The sequence below is a fragment of the Berghia stephanieae genome, chromosome 3 (assembly GCF_034508935.2).
Source record: "Berghia stephanieae isolate SIO BIC M18660-M18661 chromosome 3, UCSD_Bste_1.3, whole genome shotgun sequence".
NCBI lineage: Eukaryota > Metazoa > Mollusca > Gastropoda > Nudibranchia > Aeolidiidae > Berghia > Berghia stephanieae.
In genome coordinates this window covers 65,308,379-65,334,848 of record NC_088362.1, presented here as the reverse complement: position 1 = coordinate 65,334,848, position 26,470 = coordinate 65,308,379, and the positions used below count along the sequence as shown (strand labels likewise).

At 33.6% G+C, this 26,470-nt stretch overlaps 1 protein-coding gene and 1 long non-coding RNA gene across 3 annotated transcripts; one reads left to right on the top strand and one right to left on the bottom strand.

Annotated features, from left to right (window-relative positions):
• Positions 1-304: 304 nt before the first annotated feature.
• LOC144968217 (cytochrome P450 2J2-like) lies at positions 305-14,205 on the bottom strand. 2 transcript variants are annotated; one of them, XM_078906348.1, is made up of 8 exons: positions 14,116-14,205; positions 11,055-11,501; positions 9,937-10,097; positions 9,235-9,586; positions 7,753-7,905; positions 7,040-7,190; positions 6,103-6,254; positions 305-4,902 (listed from the first exon to the last, which is right to left on the bottom strand). In XM_078906348.1, the coding sequence occupies exons 2-8, from the start codon at positions 11,413-11,415 to the stop codon at positions 4,721-4,723; spliced, it is 1,512 nt and encodes a 503-aa protein (XP_078762474.1). In that variant the 5' UTR covers positions 11,416-11,501; positions 14,116-14,205; the 3' UTR covers positions 305-4,720. The 2 variants fall into 2 exon arrangements, with proteins under 2 accessions (XP_078762474.1, XP_078762475.1); XM_078906349.1 differs by having other exon boundaries at positions 3,257-4,902; positions 13,863-14,129.
• A 169-nt stretch (positions 14,206-14,374) lies between these two features.
• LOC144968216 (uncharacterized) lies at positions 14,375-23,280 on the top strand. The gene is made up of 3 exons (XR_013644547.1): positions 14,375-14,494; positions 18,100-18,200; positions 23,162-23,280. It is a non-coding gene; the product is annotated as an uncharacterized LOC144968216 (long non-coding RNA).
• Positions 23,281-26,470: the final 3,190 nt, after the last annotated feature.

Below are 26,470 nucleotides of genomic sequence, written 5' to 3'. Positions count from 1 at the left end.
TGGAGAATAATTTTTAAATCATACTGCACCATATAATGGTAATAATAATGATAATTTAGTGTACGATAATCAAAACTAACAATACTTATAATACTGGTACTAATACAAATAATATAATAATAATAATAATAAAATAATAATAATAATAAATAATAATAATAATAATAATAATAATAAAATAATAATAATAATAATAATATATAATAATAAAAAATAATAATAAATAATAATAATAATAATAATAATAATAACATCATCATTGACATAACTCTCCCTGAGATTGTTCCACACAGAAAATCAGTTGTTTTGTTTTTGTTTTAGGGGTTTTAATGCGTTTACGACACTATTAGGTCAATTCGGACGAGTAAAAAGGAAGATGATATTGGAAAGATGTAGATATGAAGTTAAAAACACTGAAGAAAAAAGAAAGACAAAGGGGACTGGATCAAATGGGGAACAGAGGATTCCATGAGCAATCCATCGATGTGCAAATTTTGACATTAACTGAAAGTCCCATCCAGGAACAAGCAAAGGATCCTACTATGATGGATACACTCAAATGTGGACAAAGTACAATATACAATATTCAAAACTAATAATGATAATAGAACAGTAACAGAGAGATGATTTACGAGGAAAAAAAATATCATCTCTCAAAAAAAGGTACTATACATACGACTCGTCTCCTTCCCAGCTAAGGATCCCTGTGAGTGTGAGGACCAGAAAAAAAGTAATGTCAATTCTGTACAAAGAAAGAAAGCAACATGAAAAGGAAAAACAGATATAAGAGATAGACGACATAGCAAGTGACCTCCTGTCTACCGTGGGAGGTCAGAAGACCCCACCCAACAGAGAAGTAGACATACTTAAGTTAAAATTATCAATTTAAATATGAGTACCTTTATATTTGTTCCTCTTAAATTCACAAATGATAGCACCAGCGCACAGATCAGCACATATTCATGGTGTTCAACACACTGACATGAGGAATGCTAAAACACGCTATTGAAATAAATAATAAGTAATATTATATCATAGACTGATTTGAGAGAGATACATTAAGATCAAAATATTTTTTTTAAAAAGCAGGTAAAAAAATCTTATCAGCAGTACTAGGAAAAATTGAACTTCAGCCAGAAGGGACCTTATATACAGCTATACTTTTGTAGACATCACTCACTAGCTTGTCTTCATTTTCAATGAGTTTTACTTCATTAGGAATGTGATTCAAAATAATTTCCCTTTTAATAGTATAGCGGTTTTATTTAACATGATAAATTATTTTATTTTATTTTTCTTGCTGTGAAGAGGGTGTTTAGATGAGACTTTTTGAAAACACAAACAGTAATCTACTCACCAAATTTCTACAATGAATTCAAGCCAACAAAAGTCATCAAAAGCGATTGTATTATTAAAATGGAACTTAAACTTAATTGATAGGAATTGAAAATAAAAGGTTAAAAAGTAAAACATGATGTAAATATAAATATATGAAAAGAGCCAGAGACCAGTACTTAGATAAGACAGACTGACATGATTTTAACAGAGAAAAAAATCACCATAATATACCAGGCTTGACTGAAAAGTCTTGATACCTATCGGATATTTCTGATTGTATTAAATGCACCAGTGTACATTGTAAAATCAAAATGTGTGTAATTTATTCTTCCAGTAAGTCACCAAATCTTACTTAGCTACCATTTATTTTTAAAAAATCATTTATATGAAAGAACCCTTACTCCATATGTCACTTAAAAAGGATTATACATCATACAGCGGGCTGTAATTGATTTCCCTACTGCAGAGAGATGTGCACCCGTAAAGATTCAGGGATGGGTGAAACCTGTTTATGGTGACTTGTATATTGGCATTTGAACACTTCAAAGGTGAATTAAGTGTTTTACTGGAACTGATGCCATTTCTACCAACATAAACGACCAGAATCATTGTTTTCGTTCACAAAGTGCATTGACCGCAGCAAGTAAAAAAAAAAATTGACAAACTTAATTGAGCCAATCGTGTATAATACAACAATCAAACACTTTGCAAAGTCTTGGAATTTTATGGGGAAGGCTTTGATCTTTGGGTACAGAAGGTATCTGTGCGTTGGATAACGAAGAGCCCACACAAATGCATGATCACATTGAAAGAGGAAGTTTTCTTGAAGTTGTAGAACACACCCCTTACATTTCTGATTTAGCTCAAAGTGACTTTATCCTTTTCTTAAACCTAATGGGACACCTCAAGGGGGCAAATTTTGACAGTGTTGGCGAGGTGCAGGTGGAGGTGACTCGATGGTGTCAAAGTTTGCCACATGAATTCCTCTTCGACGCGATGTAATAACTAGTGTGTCTTTGGCAGCTCTGTGAATGGGAACAGTGAGTAGCTGAAATCTAAAATGATGATAAATGGAAAGGACATAAACTAAGCTTTGTTTTGATACCTTTGTCAATCTCCTTTTATAGTATTTTTAGGGGCAACGTGGCTCAGCAGTACGGTCTTTGCTTCGTACCTGAAAGGTAACGAGTTCGATCACCGGCAGCTACGCTGTGTGGCCTTGAGCAAGTCACCTAGCCCTAGTTCAATTTGTGATGCTGCACTGCGGCTAACGCCTGGGTTATTCCAGTCTTCCCTTGGAATAGATCCTAAAGACAAATTTCCCCTTGGGGATGAATAAAGGGAATTTTATTTTATTATTATTTTTTTTAATTTCAAAAAACGGCCTCAAGATTTTTCAGTCCGACCTTGTACCAATACAACAGAAAGACAGACATTTAGGCAGTTCAGGAAGCAGAAATTCATCTTTTTTTCTAGCACAACATGTTGAATTTCCTTGGCAGTTTTCACTAGGTTGTGTCGCGTTGCTAGTCTCTCTGTTTAGCAGTGACTAAAATTAAAATTTACATTCATCTCATGCAGAGCCCTGTACCCATCAGTATCTTAAATTAATTCATTAATTTAGGTCAGGTTTAAACGTTTAAAGTATTTGCAACACTATACGGTCATATCAATCTAAGATTTAAAAAATAGTACACAACCTACAAGTCATCTCGATGAATTGAGAGTTGGGCAGTGTCTGCAATAGTCTAAGCTCACAAAGGGCTTTTAAAAAAAAAGGACAAAGGACAAATAATACAAGAAAAGGCAAGATGTTAAGATAGCAGGATCCCGAGTTATAGATAATTTTTTTTCAAATTTTTAACTTATGTTTTTTTTGTCTTCTTCCAACATTCAAAAACAACATAAAACATGTAAATTAACTTAATATGATCTACTATTTATTCTATAGAGCATTTGGTGAACGAATGTATATTCCGATTACCCCTGACAACCGTTTATTTACCTTGGTTCCCACCATATTTTCCACATCAACATACAAGACTGACCTAAACATGTGAAGTTCTATTAAAACTGGAGACCGTTTAGCAGTGAAAATTGCATGGAAGCATGTATACAATCCCGGGGGCCACTGAAAGACCGAAGTGAAAGTAGACTATATTTTAATCTTTTTTTCCGTATCGTTTTGCCTTTTTTTTCTGAAATACACACTTTTGTCCAACCTTACAATTTTTAAATAACAGTTATAAACAAACTATTGAAGATATCAACATGACACTTTGCATTCTAGTTACCAAGATATTACTTTATGTCCTGAATCTAACACTAATACTCTATAATCAATATTTTTCTACTTGTGGGTCTTTTGCATACGTAATTAGGGCCATTTTTTCTCAGGTTTGTATTACTTGTACATTTCATCTTCTGTCACAAATATTTTAAAGTAAAATGCAATTATTTTTAATAATTTAGGACATGAAAAAGGTTCTAAAAGAAGTTATGTTGCAATTTTGAAACAATTGTATTGATAAATAATAAAGATACCCTTATTTTTTGTTATCTGCAGCCATTTTGGATGCACACTCAAAAAAAAAAAAATCATGCAGAAAAATTTCTTTATTGATAAATAAAAGTACATCAAATTAAGTTTTAAAATAAAAACGGCCATTTCTAGGGTCCTGCTACCTTAATCTGGAAAGCTATCTGTCTTTTTATCATGCCGGAGGCCTCCTTGTGTCTCGCTCAGATGGAAGCACAAAAGCTCAACTGAAAGGGAGACACTTAGGTGATTTCTTAATTCTAAAGCAAACTTAATCAGAAAGGTGATTTAAAAGTTTAAAGTGTCTCCACGTCAATTTATAATCCAAGCCAGGGCCTGGTCAAAAGATGACAACCTCATTTTGGAGCAAGGACAGAAATAAGACAACAGATATAAAAGGAAATTACTCTCCCAGTAGTCCCAACAGCCTCCCAAAAAATCTCATCTTCACGCTTAGCTTTATGTAAAAACATCAACATAATAATAATAATAATATAGGAATGAGTCGGACCAAAATATAGAACACAGTACTTTAACAACCTTTGAAAGTATATGAGGATTTGAACTCTTTCATGGTGAGCCTCTAACCTTTTCTTCAAACAAAAATTTCTCCCATCATTTATCTGTATATATAACCCAGATTTGACTATTTTCAAAAAGCAGTAACAATTATGCAACTTGAACTGCAACAAAGCCAGAGTCCCATCGATGTAACTGTTTTCTTGGTGAAGATGGATAGGTCTGTGTTTATATTCAAATAAATACTGGGAGATATTCTTGTTTGATTGGGTTAGAGTAAACCCAAAATTGGGTTATAAATGCTTAAAAACAGACAGCTGCCTTCTATCTCCTGGAGGACAGCTTGACTTTGAAGTCTTCTGGAAATGGGACGAGGCCTCGTTTTCTCTGGGTGGACGGTAACTGTCCCTCTTTCTCTGGTTGCAATTTGAAATTGTACAAAATGGATGCCAAAAATGTGTTGAGTATTGCAATGGCGATATTCGATGCTGGGCAGTTGCGTTTTCCTGAAAAGAAATTCAGGAGATAATTTATCATTAAATAAAAAAAAGCTCAATGATTAGGGGGAAAAAATGCATAGCCACATGATTGGAGAAATAGATAACAGTTGATAAATATTTCACAAAATAGAAAAACAAGATTCTCATCAGACCGCATCAGCTAAATAAAACAAAAATAATAATGATAATAATAATAATAATAATAATAATAATAATAATAATAATAATAAATAATAATAATAATAATAATAATAATAATAATAATAATAATAATAATAATAACAAATAATTATTATAATGATAATAATAATAATAATAATAATAATAATAATAATAATAATAATAATAATAAAAGATAAAAAGAAAAAGAAGAAGAAGAAGAAGAAGAAGAAGAAGAAGAAGAAGAAGAAGAAGAAGAAGAAGAAGAAGAAGAAGAAGAAGAAGAAGAAGAAGAAGAAGAACGAAATCCATTAATAGCAAAATAAGACAGAGTTCATAATGACAAAACCATGTGTTATCTTATAAGCAATAATGTATCACCATCAAATCACCCCCCCCCCCCCCCTTCCTACCCCCAACCATTACCACCACCTGCTGCCTGGACAAATTCAGTGTTAGGCTGGTTTGTAGCAGACAACAAAAAAGATTAACCTTTACATCAGGGTTTGATTTTACTCAACCTGACATAATGCAACTTGAATTTCACTAACTAAGGCTTCTTACAGAAATGGTAAGATAACAACGTCTTTCTACCTGTTTTGGGTTAAAGTACACATGATCAGATTGCACCTTGATTTAACTCAGATGCTATTTTAACTTTAAGCCTAATTTTCAGTGTCTTTTTCACACTTGACAGAATATGATATTCAGTGTTGCCGATTCAAAAAGGTTTTGCAGTGGTAAACCGACAGACTCATGGAGCACGACAAAACATCCGTCAGTACAGGTTGAGAAAGATTACATGGACACAGTGTAATAATTGCAATTTATCTTATTACAGCTAGAAAAGAGCAATGAAAAATCCTGAAATGCTGAAGAAAGAGACTAAAACATGGTGGGAGAGGGGGATAAGCAATGTAGATTATTTGTTTTGGATAAAAGAAACATTTTCAGAGTTTCAAATATCTATATAGATACATTATTATACAATAATAATGTCAACCCTGCATACAGAGTTGAAGGCCATTGGCACAAGAAGCAACCTACCAACAAAAAAGGGAATGAACTCAGGTGGTGTGGAGAGTTTTCCATCAGAGTTGATGAACCTGTCTGGCCTAAAGTTGAGTGGGTCACCCCAGACGTCGTCATCCATCATGAGGGAATCCAGATTTGGGAGAATTACAGCATCCCCTGGCACCCTGAAAGATGCACATCAAATTTAACAGCATTGTAAAGCTGAATTATAAATATGGTTTGACATATCTAATCTGTTAATCTATCAACCCATACAAAAGACAAATGAAATTGAAAAACTGGGGAACTGGTAATGGTGTAAAACAAAAATCTGAAAAGGTGTGTATGATACTGATATAAGACCAGAGAAAAGAGAGAAAAATAAAAGAGAAAAAAAAATCATTCTTCTGCCAAGGGAGACTGGTTTCCCGGGATGATTATTTAAATAAAAAATTGTCTGGCACGGTAAAAAAAAAATCATTTTACATTTTGTACCGTAGAATGTAAAGTCAGAATTGTATAATTCCAAGTAAATGATATGTTTATGTCTGTGCTCAGTATCTTTAATAATTGAACAAGACAAGCTGCATCCTGGAAATTCAAAGCAGATCAGCTGGAAGGTCTTAAATAAATAAGTAAAACAGTACTGAACCTGAAAACAATTAAATTACTAAATCTAGAACCCCTTAAAAAAGGGATTTGATTAAATCAAAATGGTATCGATGGTTAATCTGAGAAGTATGTTTGTCATGTGAGGACTTAAGACGATAATAAGGTGTTTTTAATACAAGGATGCAGTCAATTTTTAAGTTTAAAACAATAATAAAAAAACTATTTCAATATTTTAATTACAAAATCAAAATGTATTAACCTATAAAAAACCCTGAAAGAATTTGTTTCCCTATAGAGGTTAAAAAGGAATTTGACATATGCTTTAAAAGCTAAACATTGGGCAAGCGACTCCACTGACCTGTATCCCTTCAAGAACTTCTCTTTAGCAACAGCATGGGCCATGGATAAAGGAGTGACATTGGCACATCGCTGAACTTCCCTGACAAAGGCATGGAAATTCACTGGCAGCTCAATGGCTTTCTTTGATTTGTCACTGTCACCCTCAGATTCTAATAATAAACATTATTACATATATAGTCAAATCAAATTTTAAAATGAAATAAAATAATTAGAGACACTTGATTCAATTTAGTGATATTTTATTCCTATTATTTGAAAAGTTTTTTGTTTAAAAAAAATTTCATTCGCAATTATTACAAATTGTGTTATAATCACTATTTTGTAAATAAAACAATAGAATTCTAGCCGCTCAAAAAATGCAAAACTTGAATTTAATTGGAAAAATAATTTTTTCAACAAAGAAATGTATAACATCTTAAATTTCAAGAAATTTATAAATAAATGACTAATTCTTTAAAACATTTACACTGGATGTAGTATACATGTATTAATATAAAAACAGACTTGAGCCTGTTGTAAAAGATATTTTTTGTTGAAAAAACAAATACTGATTTATTTTGAAAAGATCATATATTCATTGATTGCTTTGGGTTGTATAATCGAAAATGATCAAAATACTGGGAGACTGGAAACAAAAGGAATGGCAGAAATAACTTGTCAAAGAGTTGAAAAAGTATATGGATATAATACACTGAAATGCAATATCCTCACCAGCCTTTAGAAAGGCCTCATCTATGCTAATCTGTAGATTATTAGTGATGTCAGGGCGACGCAAGAGGAACACTAAAGCCCATTGGAGGGTGGCAGCTGTCACTGTCGTTCCATGCCATAACAAGTCATACAAAACAGCCTGACAGCTTTTCTCTGGAGATAAAAATGCAAAACATCCAAAATATGACCTAATGTTATAATTCTTGGGCTTATTGCAAAATATTTCGAAATGAAACATGTAATAAAAGGTTTTCTAAAAAGTTTAACATAACGTTTTATGTAATGTTTGTTACATAAAGACAAAGCAGTACTAGTATTTGGGGGGAATTTGTTGTGTTTGTTTTTGAATAACTATGGGAAAATATTGTAGGATTATCAGTAAATCTGAATCTAATGATGTGTTTTAAAATACTAAGAGAATAATACCAAAAAATGAAGGTAGAGCTTATCACAGTGTATTTTGTCCGCATGTTAAGAAAACATTCCTATAAACCTTCTGTTCACATTCTCTTAATTTTTAAACCAACTGTCATTTTCAAATGAGAAACTAATGGCGTTTAGACAAGTTATACAGTAACGACTGTTTTTCCTAGCCCATATGAGGTGATCATAAACTGAATCTATTAAACTAAACATGAATTTAGGGCATTGTATTTTAAAGGGATAAATATGTAGTTAAAATAGCAAAGCAAAACGATAAGATTCATATATGGACTAAAAAAACAAACTGTGAATGAATGTTGTATACTCATACTCCCTATAATCGTCTTACCACAAAATAATTTAAGCAAGAAAGTTTTATAGACCTGTGGTTAAGTTTAAAGAATGACCATCATAAGAATATAATTTTTTAAACCAGCAATGACTGAATCACTTCACTTATCTGGAAAATAAACCAATTAACTCTTTCACACTTGAAGGTTTTCCCAATTAATCTGCCCATTTCCTTGGAATTAAACAGTTTAATCTGATCTCTGTCTGGAAAACGGCATGCTTGCCTTTGAAAATCTTCCAAACCAACAAGCAAAGGCTTGGGGGAATGCTAAACAAGCATGCTAGAATGTCCCAGAGAACTTTTATCCATGATTTTAAGTGAAGTCACATTTGTAAAAAGAAAGTTGTGAAAAACTGTAAAAAAGATTTTAAAAAAGAAAAAAAGAAAAGTCTGTAAATAAAAAAATAAAAACATCTAAGTTCAATGTAATGTTTATTTTAAGTTTTAAAAGTGGTTCAAGCTAAAAAAAAAAAAATTAGTTTCATTTTCATATGCTATAACTTGTTCACCATTTGGATTCCAGTATCAATAATATCAAACCAAATGGGAATTAATTCAGGAAATTAATACTATAATATATTTTATAATCATGACATGAAATAAAATCAAAAGTGCTTTCAACACATTATAATGCTAGTCATTGGCAAGCAGGAGCTACTCAGGCTGAAAATAAATTGGAAAAACTCCCATCTCAGTAACAAACTTACCTTCAATAGTAGTTTTCTCTTCATTCTTATGTTTCTCCATTTCACTCAAATAAACATCTAACAAATCAACAATTTTGTCTTTGTTAAATTCAACCCGATGTTCCTCAAATGATGGATTGATGATCTTCTGGTGAACTTCAGTCATGTTAATGCGTAGATACTTCACATCAAAGAAATCACCCATGAGGAATTTTTGGAATGGAAAGAAGTTTGGAAATTTAGAATCAGAAAACAAACCAAGATTTTCCCCAAATCGCTCAATGGCTTTTTCCAATCGCAAATCTTTGTAATCAAGACGACGAGAGAAAATAAGGGAGCTGATGGCATTAAATACAGCCGACTGCATCAACGCCTGTGGAAGAAAAAAAAAAATACATATTTTTATTGATCAGTTTCCCTCCACTACTTCCCCCCCCCCCCCCAAAAAAAAAAAAAGAAAGAAAAATAATAAAATTAATCATTATTCAAATCGTCATATAACCACTATTATGTTTTATTTTCTTTTTAATCAACTAGTGTTATAATGGATAAAAAGAAAATCGGTCTCCCCCATCTCTCTCTCTCTCTCTCTCTCTCTCTCTCTCTCTCTCTCTCTCTCTCTCTCTATATATATATATATATATATATATATATATATATATATATATATATATATATATATATATATATTTATATATCAAAATAAAAAGAATTCAGACTTACATGAGTATCAAATGGTGTGTCGACATGTTCCTTCATAGCATTGACAAGATGTGTGCCTTCTCGTCGCACAAGGATATTAATATTTGGACTAATTTTCTCAATCCCTGCATCTGTTGTCACCCTCTGCTCCCGCCACTCCTTTCCAGAATTGCATATGACACCTGTCAACGTTTCAACAAGATTCCACAATGTTAAATATATTTTGGTGTGAAGAAAAAATATTCTACTGTAAGACTATAACATAATTAGTGGAGCACTCAACTCAAAGGGACGTTTTAATTTCGCACTGGGAAGGTTGAACCTAATGGAAAGTACCTTGCAACGGTAGAAAAAAAAAAAGAGTAAGTTGGAAATAATTTAGTCTGTTCATTAAATAGAAACGTGGATAAACTCTGGCTCCTACTTCTATTGTTTAAAACTGCATGCATCATAAATGAGAATTAGTTCTCTTGGAAATCGAAATATTGTTATAAGTGAATTGTGAAAAATAAATAAATGTTACTGTATGGTCAAAACACTTGAAAATCTATTTGAATAAATTCAAAACTATATTTGTTGCCCATAAACCCCAGCAAATCCCATTATTGTTCACATGCTATGTGCTTTTTTTCATTTGCCAAATTATGATGAAAAAAAGTTCATTATGAAAATGGATGGAAACCTGTACAATTCATAAATTTTCACCTCTTTGTTCTATTATGAAATAAATACACTTAATTCTTAAATTTCTTTTTAGAATTTTGGAGCCCCACAGTTAACCATCATCTAACTTAGTAGAAAAATTGAAAATGTTGTTAAAGGAAGAAACATCCTCAATTTCAAGAATTCTTCAGCAAAAGTATGTGTCAGTGTTTCATAATGTATGATCTTTAAATAAAAAATTTAATGATTTAAAAACATTGCCTAATTAGCTTAAAATCAGACCTTTTTATGATGCGAGATCGCTCACTTGCCCTTACAATTCACCATATAAAATATGGAATTAATGCTTTATCTAATAATTGCACCCATTCTTAAATCCCTTGAAAACATAAATGAGAATTTTTTAGTTTAATAGTTAATTCTAAACTAAGTAACAACAGACAAGGTGAGAAGTTAGTGCCATTATAATAACTTACCAAAATGAAATAAATCACATGTGCGTGTATTGGGACGCCAGTGGAATTCTGTGCCGCGGATATCAAATGCTTCTCTTATGGCAGCTAAACCATTGACAACAATCACTAACTGGGCATCAATGTAAATACTGTAAACATCCCCAAATTCCTTACGGAGTCTCCTTAATATTGATATAGGTTCACCCCGAAGTAAAGGTCTGTGTCCAATGATTGGGAAAATAAACCAGGGATTTGGTGGGATGCCAGAAGGTCTTCTAACACACAACCACAACAATAGAGATGACACAGATAGCACAACTGATATGTTTGGGTGGGTGTACACCAAGTCCATCAGAAAATGAACACCAAGATACACTGACATGGTTGGAACTTTTTTTTGTGTGTATGTAAAAACCAAGAATTAATTCTCTTTGAAGAATAAGTATTCAACTTCAAATTACCGAAGAGCTGAAATATAAAAAAAAATTCAAGCATTATTAGGGGTTGGCAAATAAAAGCATTTCTACTTGATAACTTTAAGCTAAAACTAATCCTGCAAGAAAATAAAATTTAACTAAGACCTGCCAACCCTTCACATTCCAAAAGTGGAATCATAACATCAAAAAATAGGAATTTCTTAAAAATGGATAATTCTGTGTCAAAATGACCACCAACTTTGCCAAATATTTTTTATAATAATAACCTCTTTAAGATTTTTTAAAAAACCCATATAATATGATATATAAAATAAAATGAGCAACAACAGTTACTGCCAGAACTATTATTATCTTCTGTGATAATCTACTTTTGACTTTTTATGTAATATGTAATAGTTCAATAAACAAATGTATAAACTTTATATTGAAATCTAATATAAAAAATAATAACATAAATTTGTTTTATTAAAACATGTGCAATGAATGTTTACAGCACAGCAACACTTTTAATGTCATTCTTGTGTGTATAATCTATTATATTATAATAATGGTGATAATGTAGATAAATTTTCCAGGAGGCCTTCTGAAAGCTCTTTGTGCTAAAGGGAACAACCCAAATATTTCCTCAACTAACCCTAAGAAAAATTAAACCTAGAACCTTAAACTAACCATAATAGGAAAAACAAACACCCTAGCACCTTTACTAAGACTTATGACTAACCCTAATAGAAAAAAAAATTCCTCCAACCTTGAACTAACCCTAATAGACTAATAGAAAAAAACCAACCTAGGACTGCTTTCAATACTTCAAAAAATAAAATGGTGGTGGAAAACCAAAACAACGGTCGTATTAGGAAAGTTTAAACTTTCACTAATCTATCAAGGTATGTTCTAGGGTTTTTAAAATGTTACTTTATATTGACAAATTGAATAAATAAACGCATGACAAAAGATCCACGGTAAAAATACAAATTGAAAGAAATGCTAGCACGAGAAGCTTTCGGAAGGCCTCCCTAAATGAAGTCCAAACACACAAATAAAAATGGACAAGTATTTTATCTGAAAACTTTAGGTGAATGGTATTTGCAACATATATACAACAGTTATTTTCACAATTATTCTTGGCGTACGGCCACTAGAGTCATTGAGCTAAGACTAAGAGAGGGGAGTAAGTGTAAGAGTTAGAGAGCCATTTTGGGGATCTGAATGGAACACCCCACCCTAATTTTAATCGTTTTCTTATTCCACTTTTTTAGCCCTGATAGGTCACATGCCTTTTTTATTATTAGTTATTTTTCTGACATAGACTTAAAGATTTGATGCAAAATGCCAAACTAAGCGTGACAAATACCTAATAATCTGAAAAAATGCTAGTGGTAATTTGTGTCCCAAATCAGTTTATATCACATATCTAACAAAAGATGAAAGTGAAAGTAAACATCTAGTGCTCAAATGCGAAATCCAGCTTTTTTAAAAGGCTGACTCTATTTCTCTGAACGCTCAGGAAAATAAACTTGAAATCTGAATGGACGGCTAGCCTCCAGTAGCTGATGTGTTACGGATGCGATGTTGATGCAAAAATAAATGCTCAAACAGAGTGGATAGGGAACTCTCATGAATCATCAAGCTAGCGCTTTTTAGGCACATTGTTGTCAAAGAAAGATTTTATCAAAAAGTTGTGCTATCGCGAATACTCCATGACGCATTCACTTTTGCACTTCGCGCTGCACTATCAAAGAGAGAACAGAAATAAACCTAATTAACAAACCCAAAGTCTCAAGATGGGAACAGAGATTGAAAGATAGGATAGCACAAACTTAAGATAGAATTATAGAAGTCTAACAGAAAGTTGGGAATAAAGGCAAAAGAAAAACAAAAATAAAAAATGCATACACAGTCATCGTTCATACACACACTCTCGAAATAACCAAAAAAATCTTAAGAACGGAAACCGTTCTGAGAAATACAAGCTTATTTGCCAAAACATTCCTAGAAATTAGTCACTTCGTTTTTTAGTTTAAAAAAAAAAGCAAATGGAGTACCAACATTGATCTTTCTCACAATAAAATAAAAAAACTCTTTAAAATGATACCAGTACCAGAACCGTTCAGATACTGTGAAAAATAATGCAACAGTGATTGGGTGAAATTGTGTTATTCAAATTTAAACCCAAAATTGCGCTTCACTTTTCCAATGGCTACAACTACAACTAGACCAGATGATATCTACACGACAGGCTGGAATCAGACCTAGAAAATGACTTTTCTTCTGCTTATCTGAATCTGATCATCACAATTTTGGTATCATTAATTAGAATCGTGTTGAAAAGCACTTTATAATTATATATGTTTCATTGAGCTCAGGGGTAACAAAAGGGAAATTGTTTAATTACCTTTCATTCTTTAATGTTTATTTTTCTCTAGAGTCTAATTCTAAATTCTAATGCCAATGCCAATGCTAATCAATGCTAGACGTCTAACTCACTACTAACTCTATACTCTCCTGCGCCTGATCACAGCCACAGCGAGATACCACTATACATCATGAATCATTGTGGATGCCTGACTTTGACTTTCAAGATAGGAATATCATTTATTATCTCATTTAATACAACTTAATATCTATTGTTGATGCGGGCAAATTACCTTGCCAAAATATTGGCAGACTGAGAAAAAAAATACTTTTTAACTCCACTTTCCAGTTTCTTGCCGGCGGAAATGACAGTTTTTATTTTGTTGGGTGCGTATTGAATTACCCCCCTTAGAAGAGGGGGGGGGGGGGGGGGGGGGGAGTTATAAATACTCAACATCTGCTAAAGGAAGTTTGTTTCTCTTTTTTTTTTTTTTTTTTGGTTGGGGGGGGGGGGGGGGGGTCCTTTTTTTTTCTTTTTTCTCTTTTCTTTATTTCTTGTTTAACGAATACGACTTGACATTCAACATGCGTTTCGCCTATTATTATTTTATTCCTAACCAGGAAGTTCTCTCACGTTCGACATGTACCACACCCCAGGGAGTTCCTCATAAAGTAGGTTTAAGTTCTTGGTGCTAAGTACATGCAAATGAGAACACGTAGTCTTATTATGTCAATCGACCTCAGAAAGACCTTATTACATATTTATTTTACTGAGCGTCATATAATTTTATGTATTTTAATCTACGTTTTGATTCAACCGATCCATATTCAATGCGTATGAGGAATCTTTAAAAAAAAAAATTATATAATCTTTTAGGCAATTATAATATTTCACATAATATCATTACAACTCCCACACAAAACAAAGACCATATTTTAGATGGGGCTGCCTCAAACACCACAACTTGCCCAATCTCTATCTTTGCCCTGCATGACATGTATGACTGACCACTCCGTCATTATGGATCAGCATTAATGTCGCAAAACCACTCATATCAAGGCGCTGCTTACATCCCGTAACATAAATGTTTAGCATCGGGGAAATCTCTGGAAGCGCGAAAACAGAGCTGACGAAGCTTGGTGCACAATTAAAAACAGAATCTTATGATGCCGCGCACAAAGGTCACCTGGCGACGGACTGTTCCATAGATGACGAACAATAAAGTTACTGTTGCAAATTGAAGCCGTAGAGCTATGGAAAAGGGATGGAGGAAGTCCCGCACAAACGAAGACCATCGTGTTACTATCGTCAAGGAGACAACATCAAGTAACGGGAAACTTACTTTGTTGACAAAATTTCCACATACAAAAACACACGTGCTCTTTTTCAAACAGTAAAGGAAATAAAGTATGCAGTCGATGCTGTTACCAAAGGACATCGGTGAGGAAAACAATCCGCTTTTTCGGAATATTTCTCTGATAAAGTAAAAATGATTAGAAAGAAAATTGGACCATTTATTCGATTGTTCAAATCGGGAATTTCAGACTGTGCTCCATCTCCAAATTTAATCTCAAATTTTAGTATTCTTAAAGGTGTATCTTCTGATGAAGTGAGATAAATCATCCTAGCCATAACCCGAATCTTGTCCCCTTGACCTGATACCAACTAATCTCTTATTAAAATATCTTGACTATTTTTAGAACACATTTCAGAGATCATAAATCACACCCGAACGCAATTATGGGCATAACAACGAACGACGAGCCCATAATAAATTGGGTATCAGACCTGCAAATTAGTGCACGCCGAGTAGTACCAAGCAGTTAAATATTTTGTTTATTTTGTTTTTAAGGGTTTTACGGCGCTCGCAACGTATTAAGGTCATATCGGCGCCAGTAAAAAGGAAGAAAATGGGAAAGTAAAATGTTCTAGAATTACAATTAAAGCACCCAAGAAAAGATAAGTCAAAAGGGAATTGGTTCAAATCGGAAGCAGGTGAAGATTCCAAGAGCACACTATCAAAGTACTTAGTTTGAGATCATCTGAAAGTCTCATCCAGACACACGCACAGGTACCCACAAAGAGGAACACACTCAAATGTTTACAAATCATATTATAATATAATATGTAAACAAAACATAGGTAATACAATGCATAAAAGAGAGATGATTTATAAGGGAAAAAATATAATCTCCCAAAACTATACATTTGACTGTTTCCCTCTCAGGGCATCCAACCAGGGCCAGGACAAAACCAAGTAATCTCATTCCAAGACAAAGACAGAAAGCAAGTTGGAAAACAGATATAACCCAACAAGCAGTTAAAGAACCACCTAAATATAAATAATTTTTATCAAACTTTTTCAATCAGCTTACCTACCGTGAAAATCATAGCAATGAAACCGCTCATTTGAAGATCGTGCGTGATCTGCTGAGCAAGTGATAATGGAGAGATATCCATCCTTAAGTTATTAGATCTATCGGCGGCATTCCACACAATATATCTGCTATTTTTGTGACAGGGTTTATTCTGATTTTAGCATTTCTGGCACTGCTGTAACGTGGTTTAAATCATACCCCACAAATGGGTTCCGGGCAGTGAGTATAAATGGGAAAGTTTCTGTGTATGTCATTATAGAATATGGTTTGCCACAAGGATCGGTTTTAGGCATGGCTATGGTTTTAGGCCATATCCTTTTACATTCCTTACATTCACCATTAGGCAATGTAATAAGCTCCCATTTTGTTAGCTACCACATCTATGCTGACGACACGCAACTATATAAAGCTGCCTCTCCGCATGATTTTTCCTCTCTTTTGTATGATCAAAAAAAAATATTATGACTTCATCAAAAGTTAGATGCTAGAAAATAAGCTAAGCTATTGTTGAATTAATAAAACTGAAGTTGTTTCGATTGGAGCTCAACAAAAATGAAAATCTACCGACTTGTCAAATACTAAACTTACCATAACTGATTGTGATATTTCCAATTCTGACAACGCTAAATTTTCCCATTTTTATTTCTTTTATTTTATTTTTATTTTATTTTATTCATATCTTTTCACTAAATACTTACATAATTGAAATGTTTAAATGCATATTATACGATTTCTGTTTTTATGTATTTTTTCCCCTCTTCTTTCCCATCGATGCCTTGATCAAGATAATATTGTTTTGATATTGATTGTTTGTTTTAAAGGGTTTTACGGCGTGTGGAACATATTTGGGTCATATCAGCGCCAGTAAAAAGGAAGAAAATTGGATATTAAAAACATTCTAGATGTGCAATTAAAAGGACTTGAGAAAAAGTAAAGCAAAGGGGAATGGTTAAAATCAAGATTCCGAGAGCACACTATCAGCGTACTTAAAGTCTCACTCAGACACCAGCACAAGACTCCACCAGGAGGAATACAAATCATATGTTGAAAAATAATAATAATAATAATAATAATAATAATAATAATAATAATAATAATAATAATAATAATAATAATATAATAATAATAATATAATAATAATAATAACTACATAACAGAGAGATGATTTACAATGAAAAAAGTATCATCTACCAAAAACTATTACTATAACTTCGACTCTTTCAGGTCCAGGACAAAACAAAGTAATCTCATTCCAAGACAAAGACAGAAAGCAATTGGAAAACAGATACAGGGAGATAGAAGACACAACAAGCACCCCCCCCCCCCCCCCTGCCCACTATTATTATATTATTATTATTATTATTATTATTATTATTATTATTATTATTATTATTATTATTATTATTGTTATTATTATTATTTTTGTGCAGCTATGTGGTCTAGTGGTATGACACTTGCTTTTGGATCGAAAAGTCCTGGGTTCGAGTCTCGCTCGGCGCATAGTTGAGTCCTTGGAAAAAGGCTCTTTACTCACATTCTCTCACCGTACTCAGGTGTAAAATGAGTACATGGCCGTTAACAGCGTTGTCTATGTCTGACAAATTGTAATATCGCCTAACAGGCGTCATGTCTAGCTTTACATGTTACGTGTTGCTGTTGGTCAGGGACCAGGGACCCCTGTAACGCGCTTTGAGCACATTTAGTGGATATTGCTCTATATAAAAGCTCAATGATTATTATTATTATTATTATTATTATTATTATTATTATTATTATTATTATTATTATTATTATTATTATTATTATTATTATCATCATTATTATTATTATCATTATCAATATTATTATTATTATTATTATTATTATTATTATCATTATAATATATCATCTCATCACAGCCAGGGCTTCATAAAAATCAGTCACATCACTAAAGAACAAGGACAGAAAGCCACACAGAAAGGACGAGGGGTTTAATAGAAAGAAATCATTGAGAGGGAAGGTTGGTTAATGACATGGCTATATGCACCGTCTTATTATTGTTTTTTTTTAAAAAAACACACAAAACCCCAAAAAACAGAAGGAATTTCAAACGAGGATTTACAATATTATATTCAATTTATTGTTGTGAGCCTTTGTATGGTTCAGGAAAAACAATGTTCATAAAACAACAGAATTTGCTTGAACTAAAGAGACATCATATCTATTAATCAAATATATAATTTTAGAAATGGTAAAATACATAGATAATCGGAATTAGGAACTAACATTGCAGTTACTTCATCTAACAATTGACAGCTCGAGGAAATAGAAATGTGTCTAGATAAAATGGTTACACTGATCTATTAATTTTCGAAACAATCATTTAAATATACTATATATAAAGATGAGAAAAGTATTAATAATTAAATAAATAAATAAAGGAAGAAAGAAAGAAAGAAAGAAAAATAAAAATAAATAATAAATTTATAAATCCATTAATCAAAAAGAAATGAACATGCACTAATTTCAAAAACTCCACATGCCTTGGTTTTGTAATGACTTATAAATAACATTATCCAGAACACACACATAGTCGCATCAAGGATTTGTTGATAAACTTGTCTTCCATGTCCTGAGCTGAGTCGAAAATGATACATAAAAAAAAAAAGAAACAAAATATATAAATAAAAAACAATCTGAGCACCACAAACATACGTAAGTATACAATTGTCACACACACACACACACACACACACACACACACACACACACACACACACACACACACACACACACACAAACTTACAGATACCCAAAAGAGCAAAATAAATCGATGCGGTAAATTAAGTATTTTGTTCGACTCCACCAGTCACATTTGTTGCATCTCTTAAGAAAATTAATTTTAAAAGATAACTAAGTTAAACTCACATATTTTTGTCAGACAAAGTATTTTTAAATGTTACTATTACAGTTAAAAGCAGATGGTAAAAATAATACAGATTTCTTTTCTTCAAAGATATGTGCATGAATTTAAAAAATAACATTATTACACCCCATTTTTTAAATTTTATTGTCCATTATTTCCTTTGTGACGTAAGCATAAGTTTAAAGATCCATAAATGCATGATCATGGGATATCAATTGTGGTTAATGATCAGCGCTAAAAGTAAGTTGTTTGTTTTTTGTTTGTGTTTTTAAGGGTTTTACGGCGCTTGCAACACATCAAGGTCATATCAGCGCCAGTAAAAAGGAAGAAATTGGGATAGTAAAAAGTTCTAGAATGACAATTAAAAAACCCAAGAAAAGGTAAGACAAAGGAGAATTGGTTCAAATAGGACACAGATGTAGATTCCAAAAGCAAACTGTGTAAGTACTTAGTTTGAGATCACTAAAAGTCTCACCAAGACACAAGCACATGTCCCCACTTAGAAGAATGCTGCTTTGTTTGTTTTTTAGGGTTTTACGGCGCTTGCAACACATTGAGGTCAGCGCCAGTAAAAAGGAAGAAAATGGGATAGTAAAAGGTTCCAGAATCAAAATTAAAGCACTCAAGAAAAGGTTAGACAAAGGGGAATTGGTCCAAATAGGAAACAGATGTAGATTCCAAGAGCACACTATTAAAGTACTTAGGTTTGAGATCACTTTGAGTCTCATCCAGACACAAGCACAGGTCCCCACCAAGAGGAATACACTCAAATGTTTACAAATCATAATTAATATGTAAACAAAACATAATACAGTGCATAACAGAGAGATGATTTACAAGGAAAAAATATCATCTCCCAAAACTAACTATACATTTGGCTGTTTCCCTCTCAGTCGCGGTATCTGGCCAGGGCCAGGACAAAATCGAGTAATCTCATTCCAAGACAAAGACAGAAAGCAAGTTGGAAAATAGATATAAGGTGAGAGAAGACAGTAAGTACCTCCCTGCCCACAATGGGAGGTCAGGAACCCCACCCAGAAGAAGAATGCACTCAAATGTTTTACACATCATATATAATATAAAGAAAACACAATACAATCAATGCCTAACAGAGAGATGATTTACAAGGAAAAAAATATCATCTCCCAAAACTGACAATACATTGGACTGTTTCCCTCCCAGCCAGGGTATCCGGCCAGGGCCAAGACAAAACCAAGTAATCTCATTCCAAGACAAAGACAGAAAGCATGTTGGAAAACAGACATTGGGGGATAGAAGACGTAGAATGTACCTCCCTGCCCACTATGGGAGGTCACGAACCTCACCCAGCTAAAAGTAAGTCATGATGTAATTGCAAACAAAACTAGAGAAGGAGAGGGGCCCGTGACCCACGCGTATGAGGTCAGTCAAAATAAGTCAGGTACAGATAGTAGCAGAAAAAATAATATTCTTAGATGAGATTTTCAATTCAATTAATTTGGTTTGGCCTTCATTCTTCTTAATCTTACAGACTTCCTTGTTTTATGTATGGTTTTGGAGGAGAAGAGGTGTAATTAAATGATTAAATCACGTATTTTAATTTAGGTTCTTCATTCATCAAGCTCATGAAAATCTTAAAATAACAATTTATGTTTGCTGTTTTTGTTTTTAAGGGTTTTACGGCGCTTGCAAACACATATAGGTCATTTCAGCATCAGTAAAAAGATAGAGAATGGGATAGTCAACAAAGTCTTGATTTATTCAAGGGAATGGTTTATATTAGGAACAAATGTAGATTCCAAGAACTTGTGTTTATAGCCCAATAAACGTGCTTTAATCCTTTAGTAAAACAAACTAGCTTTAGGCTTAAATAAAAATAAAAGTAATTTCACACCAAAATTCCTATTAGAATTGATGAATGAATAATAAGACTAGAATAATTAATTCATATAATACATTCCAACAAGAAACTAAAGTCACATTTAACCCTTCTTTTTATAGGGTGATTAGTGCTCTGAGCCTCCATAATTAGAGATATGCTGAGCACTATCATTGAGTAAAATACATTAAAAAAAACAAGTGCATAAAGGTTGTTATTAAATCGTTGATATGATGAAACGTTTCATTAGAAAATCTGTCTATTTCGGAGATATCACAAATTTTACATATTTACACAATCAAACTAAAGATACAGTGGTGCTTTACGTAAACTAAAATAAACAATAACATTCAAGCTATATTCAAACATCACTGTATCAAAGTCCACTTTGTATCTATGCCCACTAAACAACCAAAACAATTTTCATCACCCACACGGTTCACGTTTATTTGTAAAACTTCAAGAAGTGCACGGTTAGATTGAATCTTACTAAAAAAATTCTAAAATATACTATAAAATAGATGATAACTGGAAAGTAAAGTATTTTTCATATCTGTGAGTGATCAGGCCAATCTGGGAAATATGTGACCCACCATCTCAAAACGGTATTACATCGTGATTATTTAGATGCTGAAAAATTTATTTTTAAAGTAAAAAAAGATGAAATTGTGTCAATTATATTTACTTTATTGAAGACAATATGCATAGTTTCTTGAAGGGACAAAAACTAAAATCTCATATTTCTGGTCACTTTAACGTTAAAATCCTTTATTTTTTAGCACCTTGTTCAATTCAACATAATAGCGTTTTGAGACAATACACCACTCATGTCCAGATGAACCAGATGGAGAGAATTAAGTTGAGTCAAAACTCATAACATGATGATCACAATTGAGAAAACTGAAGTCTTCAGCAGGTTAAGAAAATCCATTGACCCTCGTCAATGAAAGCATTTAATCTATATAAAATTTTATACTTGAATACAAATCATTAACAGGGTAACCAAATACAGGTTTGATTCTCTGTGTCATATCTATAAATGGACATAAACTCAGAATTCTGTCCAGACTAAATCAAAACTTTAAAATATCATGTTGAGATATCACTACGACTTCACCCATCCCCCCCCCCCCCCCCCCCCCCCCCCCCCCTAAAACTAAAACATGTATAATCAAATTTATTTTATTTTGTAAGCCAGTATCTTTAGATAAGCTAATAGTTAAGCATTTCATTGGCGCACAAAAAATTTACACACATGCTCACACATAATTAGTTATGTTGTTGCAGATATGGCTTTGTTTTGTTTTTTGTTTTTTAAGAGTTTTACAGTGTTTTCGACATTATTAGTTCATTACAACACCAGTAAAAAGGAATACGATAGAGGAAAAATTGTAGATCTGAAATTAAAAGCACCAAAGAAAAAGCAAGATAAAGGGGACTGGTTCAAATAATGTTTCTGTTTCTAAGGGTTTTACGGTGCTTGCAAAACATCAGTGCCAGTAAAAAGGAAGGCTATGGGATAGTAAAACGTTCTACAATTACGATTAAAGTTAAAGCACCCACGAAAAGGTAAGACAAAGGGGAATTGGTTCAATTAGGACACAGATGTAGATTCCAAGAGCATACTATCAAAGTACTTAGTTTGAGATCACCTAAAAGTCTCATCCAGACACAAGCACAGGTCCCAACTAAGAGGGATACACTCAAATGTTTACAAACCATATAAAATATTCAAACAAAACAATACAGTGCACAACAGAGAGATGATTTACAAGGAAAAAAAAAAATCATCTACCAAAATTAACTATACATTTGACTGCATCCCTCCCAGCCAGGGTATCAGGCCAGGGCCAGGACAAAACCAAGTAAACTCATTCCAAGACAAAGACAGAAAGCATATTGGAAAAAAGATATAGGGGGATAGAAGACAAGAAAAGATAAAACGAAGGGGAATTGGTTCAAATAGGAAACAGATGTAATTCCAAGAGCACACTATCAAAGTACTTAGTTTGAGATCACCTAAAAGTCTCAACCAAACATACGCACAGGTCTTCACTAAGAGGAATACACTTAAATGTTTACAAATCATATATAATATGTAAATAAAACATAATGCAGTGCATAACAGAGATGATTTACAAGACAAAAAAATTATCATCTCCCAAAACTAACAATACATTTGACTGTTTCCCTCCAGCCAGGTTATCCGACCAGGGCCAGGACAAAACCAAAGTAATCCCAATCCAAGACAAAAACAGAAAGCAATTGGAAAACAGATAAAGGGGGATAGAAGACACAGCAAGTACCGCCCTTCCCACTATGAGAGGTCGGAAACCCACCTAGTGGTTCAAATAGGGAAAAGAAGATTCCATGAGCAATCCACTGATTTGCCAATTATGATATTACCTAAAAGTCCCACCCAGGTAAGAAAAGGATCTCGCTATGAAAGATAAACTCAAATGTTTACAAACTACAATATATTAAAAAGTAATAATTATAAAAGCACATAACAGAGATGATTAACAGGGGGGAAAATATCATCAAAAAAAAATTTCTATACATTTGACGTCTCCTTCCCAGTTACCAGGAAAAAAACCAGAGCAATCTCAATCCAGAAGAAAGACAGAGAGCAACATGGAAAGGAGAAAACATATATGAGGGAGATAGAATACACTACACATCTGTCATCTGCATTTTTTGCGGCCGCAAATGGCAATTTGCGGCCGCAAATATCAGGGCGATCCGCAAATTTTGGCAAATTTCCCAAAATTGGCAAATCGTGGCAAATTTTGGGAAAATTGGCAAATCGCGTGGCAAATTTGGGGAAAAAAAAGAAGCGAAAACAAAATAACGAAAAAAAAAGTGCGAAACTTGAGAAATGTTGCTGCTTTGCCTGGGCCCAAACCAAGGGAAGCTAGACTCTACGGATAATGATCCTTTAAAATCTTACATTGTGTAAATTAATAAATGTAGCCTCCTTAAATGTAATAAATTGTCTTTTATATATATTATTTTCTGTATCGCGTGTTAATTTTTACTGAAACGCTTAGTTCTCCTTGGCAAATTTTTTGGCAAATTTTGGTCTTTTTGGCAAATTTCTTGGCAAATTTTGGGGGTTTTTTGGGCAAATTTGGGCAAATTTTAGGTCCCAATTTGGCAAAAAATGCAGATGACAGACACATGACCTCTCTGCCCACTGTGGGAGGTCAGAAAACCCCACTCATAGATATAGCTTAATTGTGTAACTCGCAACCAAAGAAACTCATCTTATAGCATTCAGACACATGTGTTATGCTGCATGTCTTTAATTTCTAGATTCCTGAGAATGAATATAATATTGCACAGTAACAGATCATATATAATTTATATGTCATAAACATGAAAGATCGTCTTATGTGCCACAAAGGTAACGGGTATCATAGACTGAAATAAAAAAGTGGTCAAATAAACAAAAAAGGCAACTGGAGATCTACAAAGAGATGGATGGATGGATTGCCCCTTTTCCAACCCTCTTCCCCAAACCACCACCAACACACACACTCTCAAACCAGCAACATTTTGGATTCAATTAATATCTAATACTAATAAGCAGAAGCATCAAACACATTTGATCTATATCTACTTTTTTGTACACCGCACACACATAAAGAATACTGTAATATTATGAAGTGCTTATACAGCATATCAGTCAAAGAGTATAAAATTATAAAGCGATAAATGTATTAGATTAATATAAATATTTTAAAACGCACAACATATCAAGAATGTACAATCACTTTTCATATTTGTTGGACATGCAACATCAAAATAAATACGCAGTCTGACTGCCTTCCTTCCTACAATGTCTCTGGTCAAGTCCTGTTTGTTTTTAAGGATTTTACGTTGTTTGCGACACATTTAGGTCATTTCAGCGCCAGTAACAAGGAAGAAAATGTTTGTTTGTTTTTAAGGGTTTTACGGCGCTTGCAACACATTTAGGTTATATCAGCGCCAGTAAAAAGGAAGAAAATGGGATAGTAAAAAGTTCTAGAATTACAATTAAAGCACCCAAGAAAAAGTAAGACAAAGGGGAATTGAGAACAAATAGGGATCAGATGTAGATTCCAAGAGCACACCACCAATGTACTTAGTTTGAAATCACCTACAAGTCTCATCCAGACACAAGCACAAAATCCAACAAAGAGAACACACTCAAATGCTTACATTATACATTCAAAATAAAAATAATATTACATAACAGAGAGATGATTTACAAGGAAAAAAATATCATCTCCTAAAACAATAACTGCATTTGACTGTTTCCCTCCCAGCTAGGATTCCGGCCAGTGCCAGGACAAAACCAAGTAATTTCATTCCGAGACAAAGACAGAAAGCATGTTGGATAACAGATATAAGGGGATAGAAGACACAGTATGTACCTTCCTGCCCGCTATGGGTGGTCAGGATCCCCACCCAGAAGGAAGAAGATGGAATAGTCAAAGAATTCTAGATTTACAATTAAAAGAACACAAGAAAAAGTGACACAAAGAGGAATGGTTCAAATAGGGAACAGATTTAGATTCTAAGAGCACACTATCCCTGTATTTAGTTTAAGATCACCTTAAAGTCTCATCGAACAAAGTCCCCACCACAGGATCCCACTAAGTGGTATACACTCAAATATGTACAAGATATGTTTGAAACAAAAAATATAACTTAACTATCAGCAAATAAAAAAAAAAAAAAAAGAGAGAGAGAGAGAGAGAGAGAGAGAGAGAGAGAGAGAGAGAGAGAGAGAGAGAGAGAGAGAGAGAGAGAGAGAGAGAGAGAGAGAGAGAGAGAGAGGAGAGAGAGAGAGAGAGAGAGAGAGAGAGAGAGAGAGAGAGAGAGAGAGAGAGAGAGAGAAGAGGAGAGGAGAGAGAGAGAGGAGAGAGAGAGAGAGAGAGAGAGAGAGAGAGAGAGAGAGAGAGAGAGAGAGAGAGAGAGAGAGAGAGAGAGAGAGAGAGAGAGAGAGAGAGAGAGAGAGAGAGAGAGAGAGAGAGAGAGAGAGAAGAGAGAGAGAGAGAGAGAGAGAGAGAGAGAGAGAGAGAGGAGAGAGAGGGAGAGAGAGAGAGAGAGAGAGAGAGAGAGGAGAGAGAGAGAGAGAGAGAGAGAGAGAGAGAGAGAGGAGGAGAGAGAGGAGAGAGAGAGAGAGAGAGAGAGAGAGAGAGAGAGAGAGAGAGAGAGAGAGAGAGAGAGAGAGAGAGAGAGAGAGAGAGAGAGAGAGAGAGAGAGAGAGAGAGAGAGAGAGAGAGAGAGATGATTTACAAGGAAAAAAATATCACCTTCCAAAACAAATACTATACATGTGACTATTTCCCCTCTCAGCCAAGGACTCTGGCAGAAACAGCACAAAGCCAAGTATTCCTATTCCAAGATAAAGACAGAAAGCAATTCGAAAAACAAATATACGGGATAGAAGACACAGCAAGTGACCTCCTGCCCACCATGGGAGATCAAAAGACTCCACCCAGGGTCATGTCCTGCG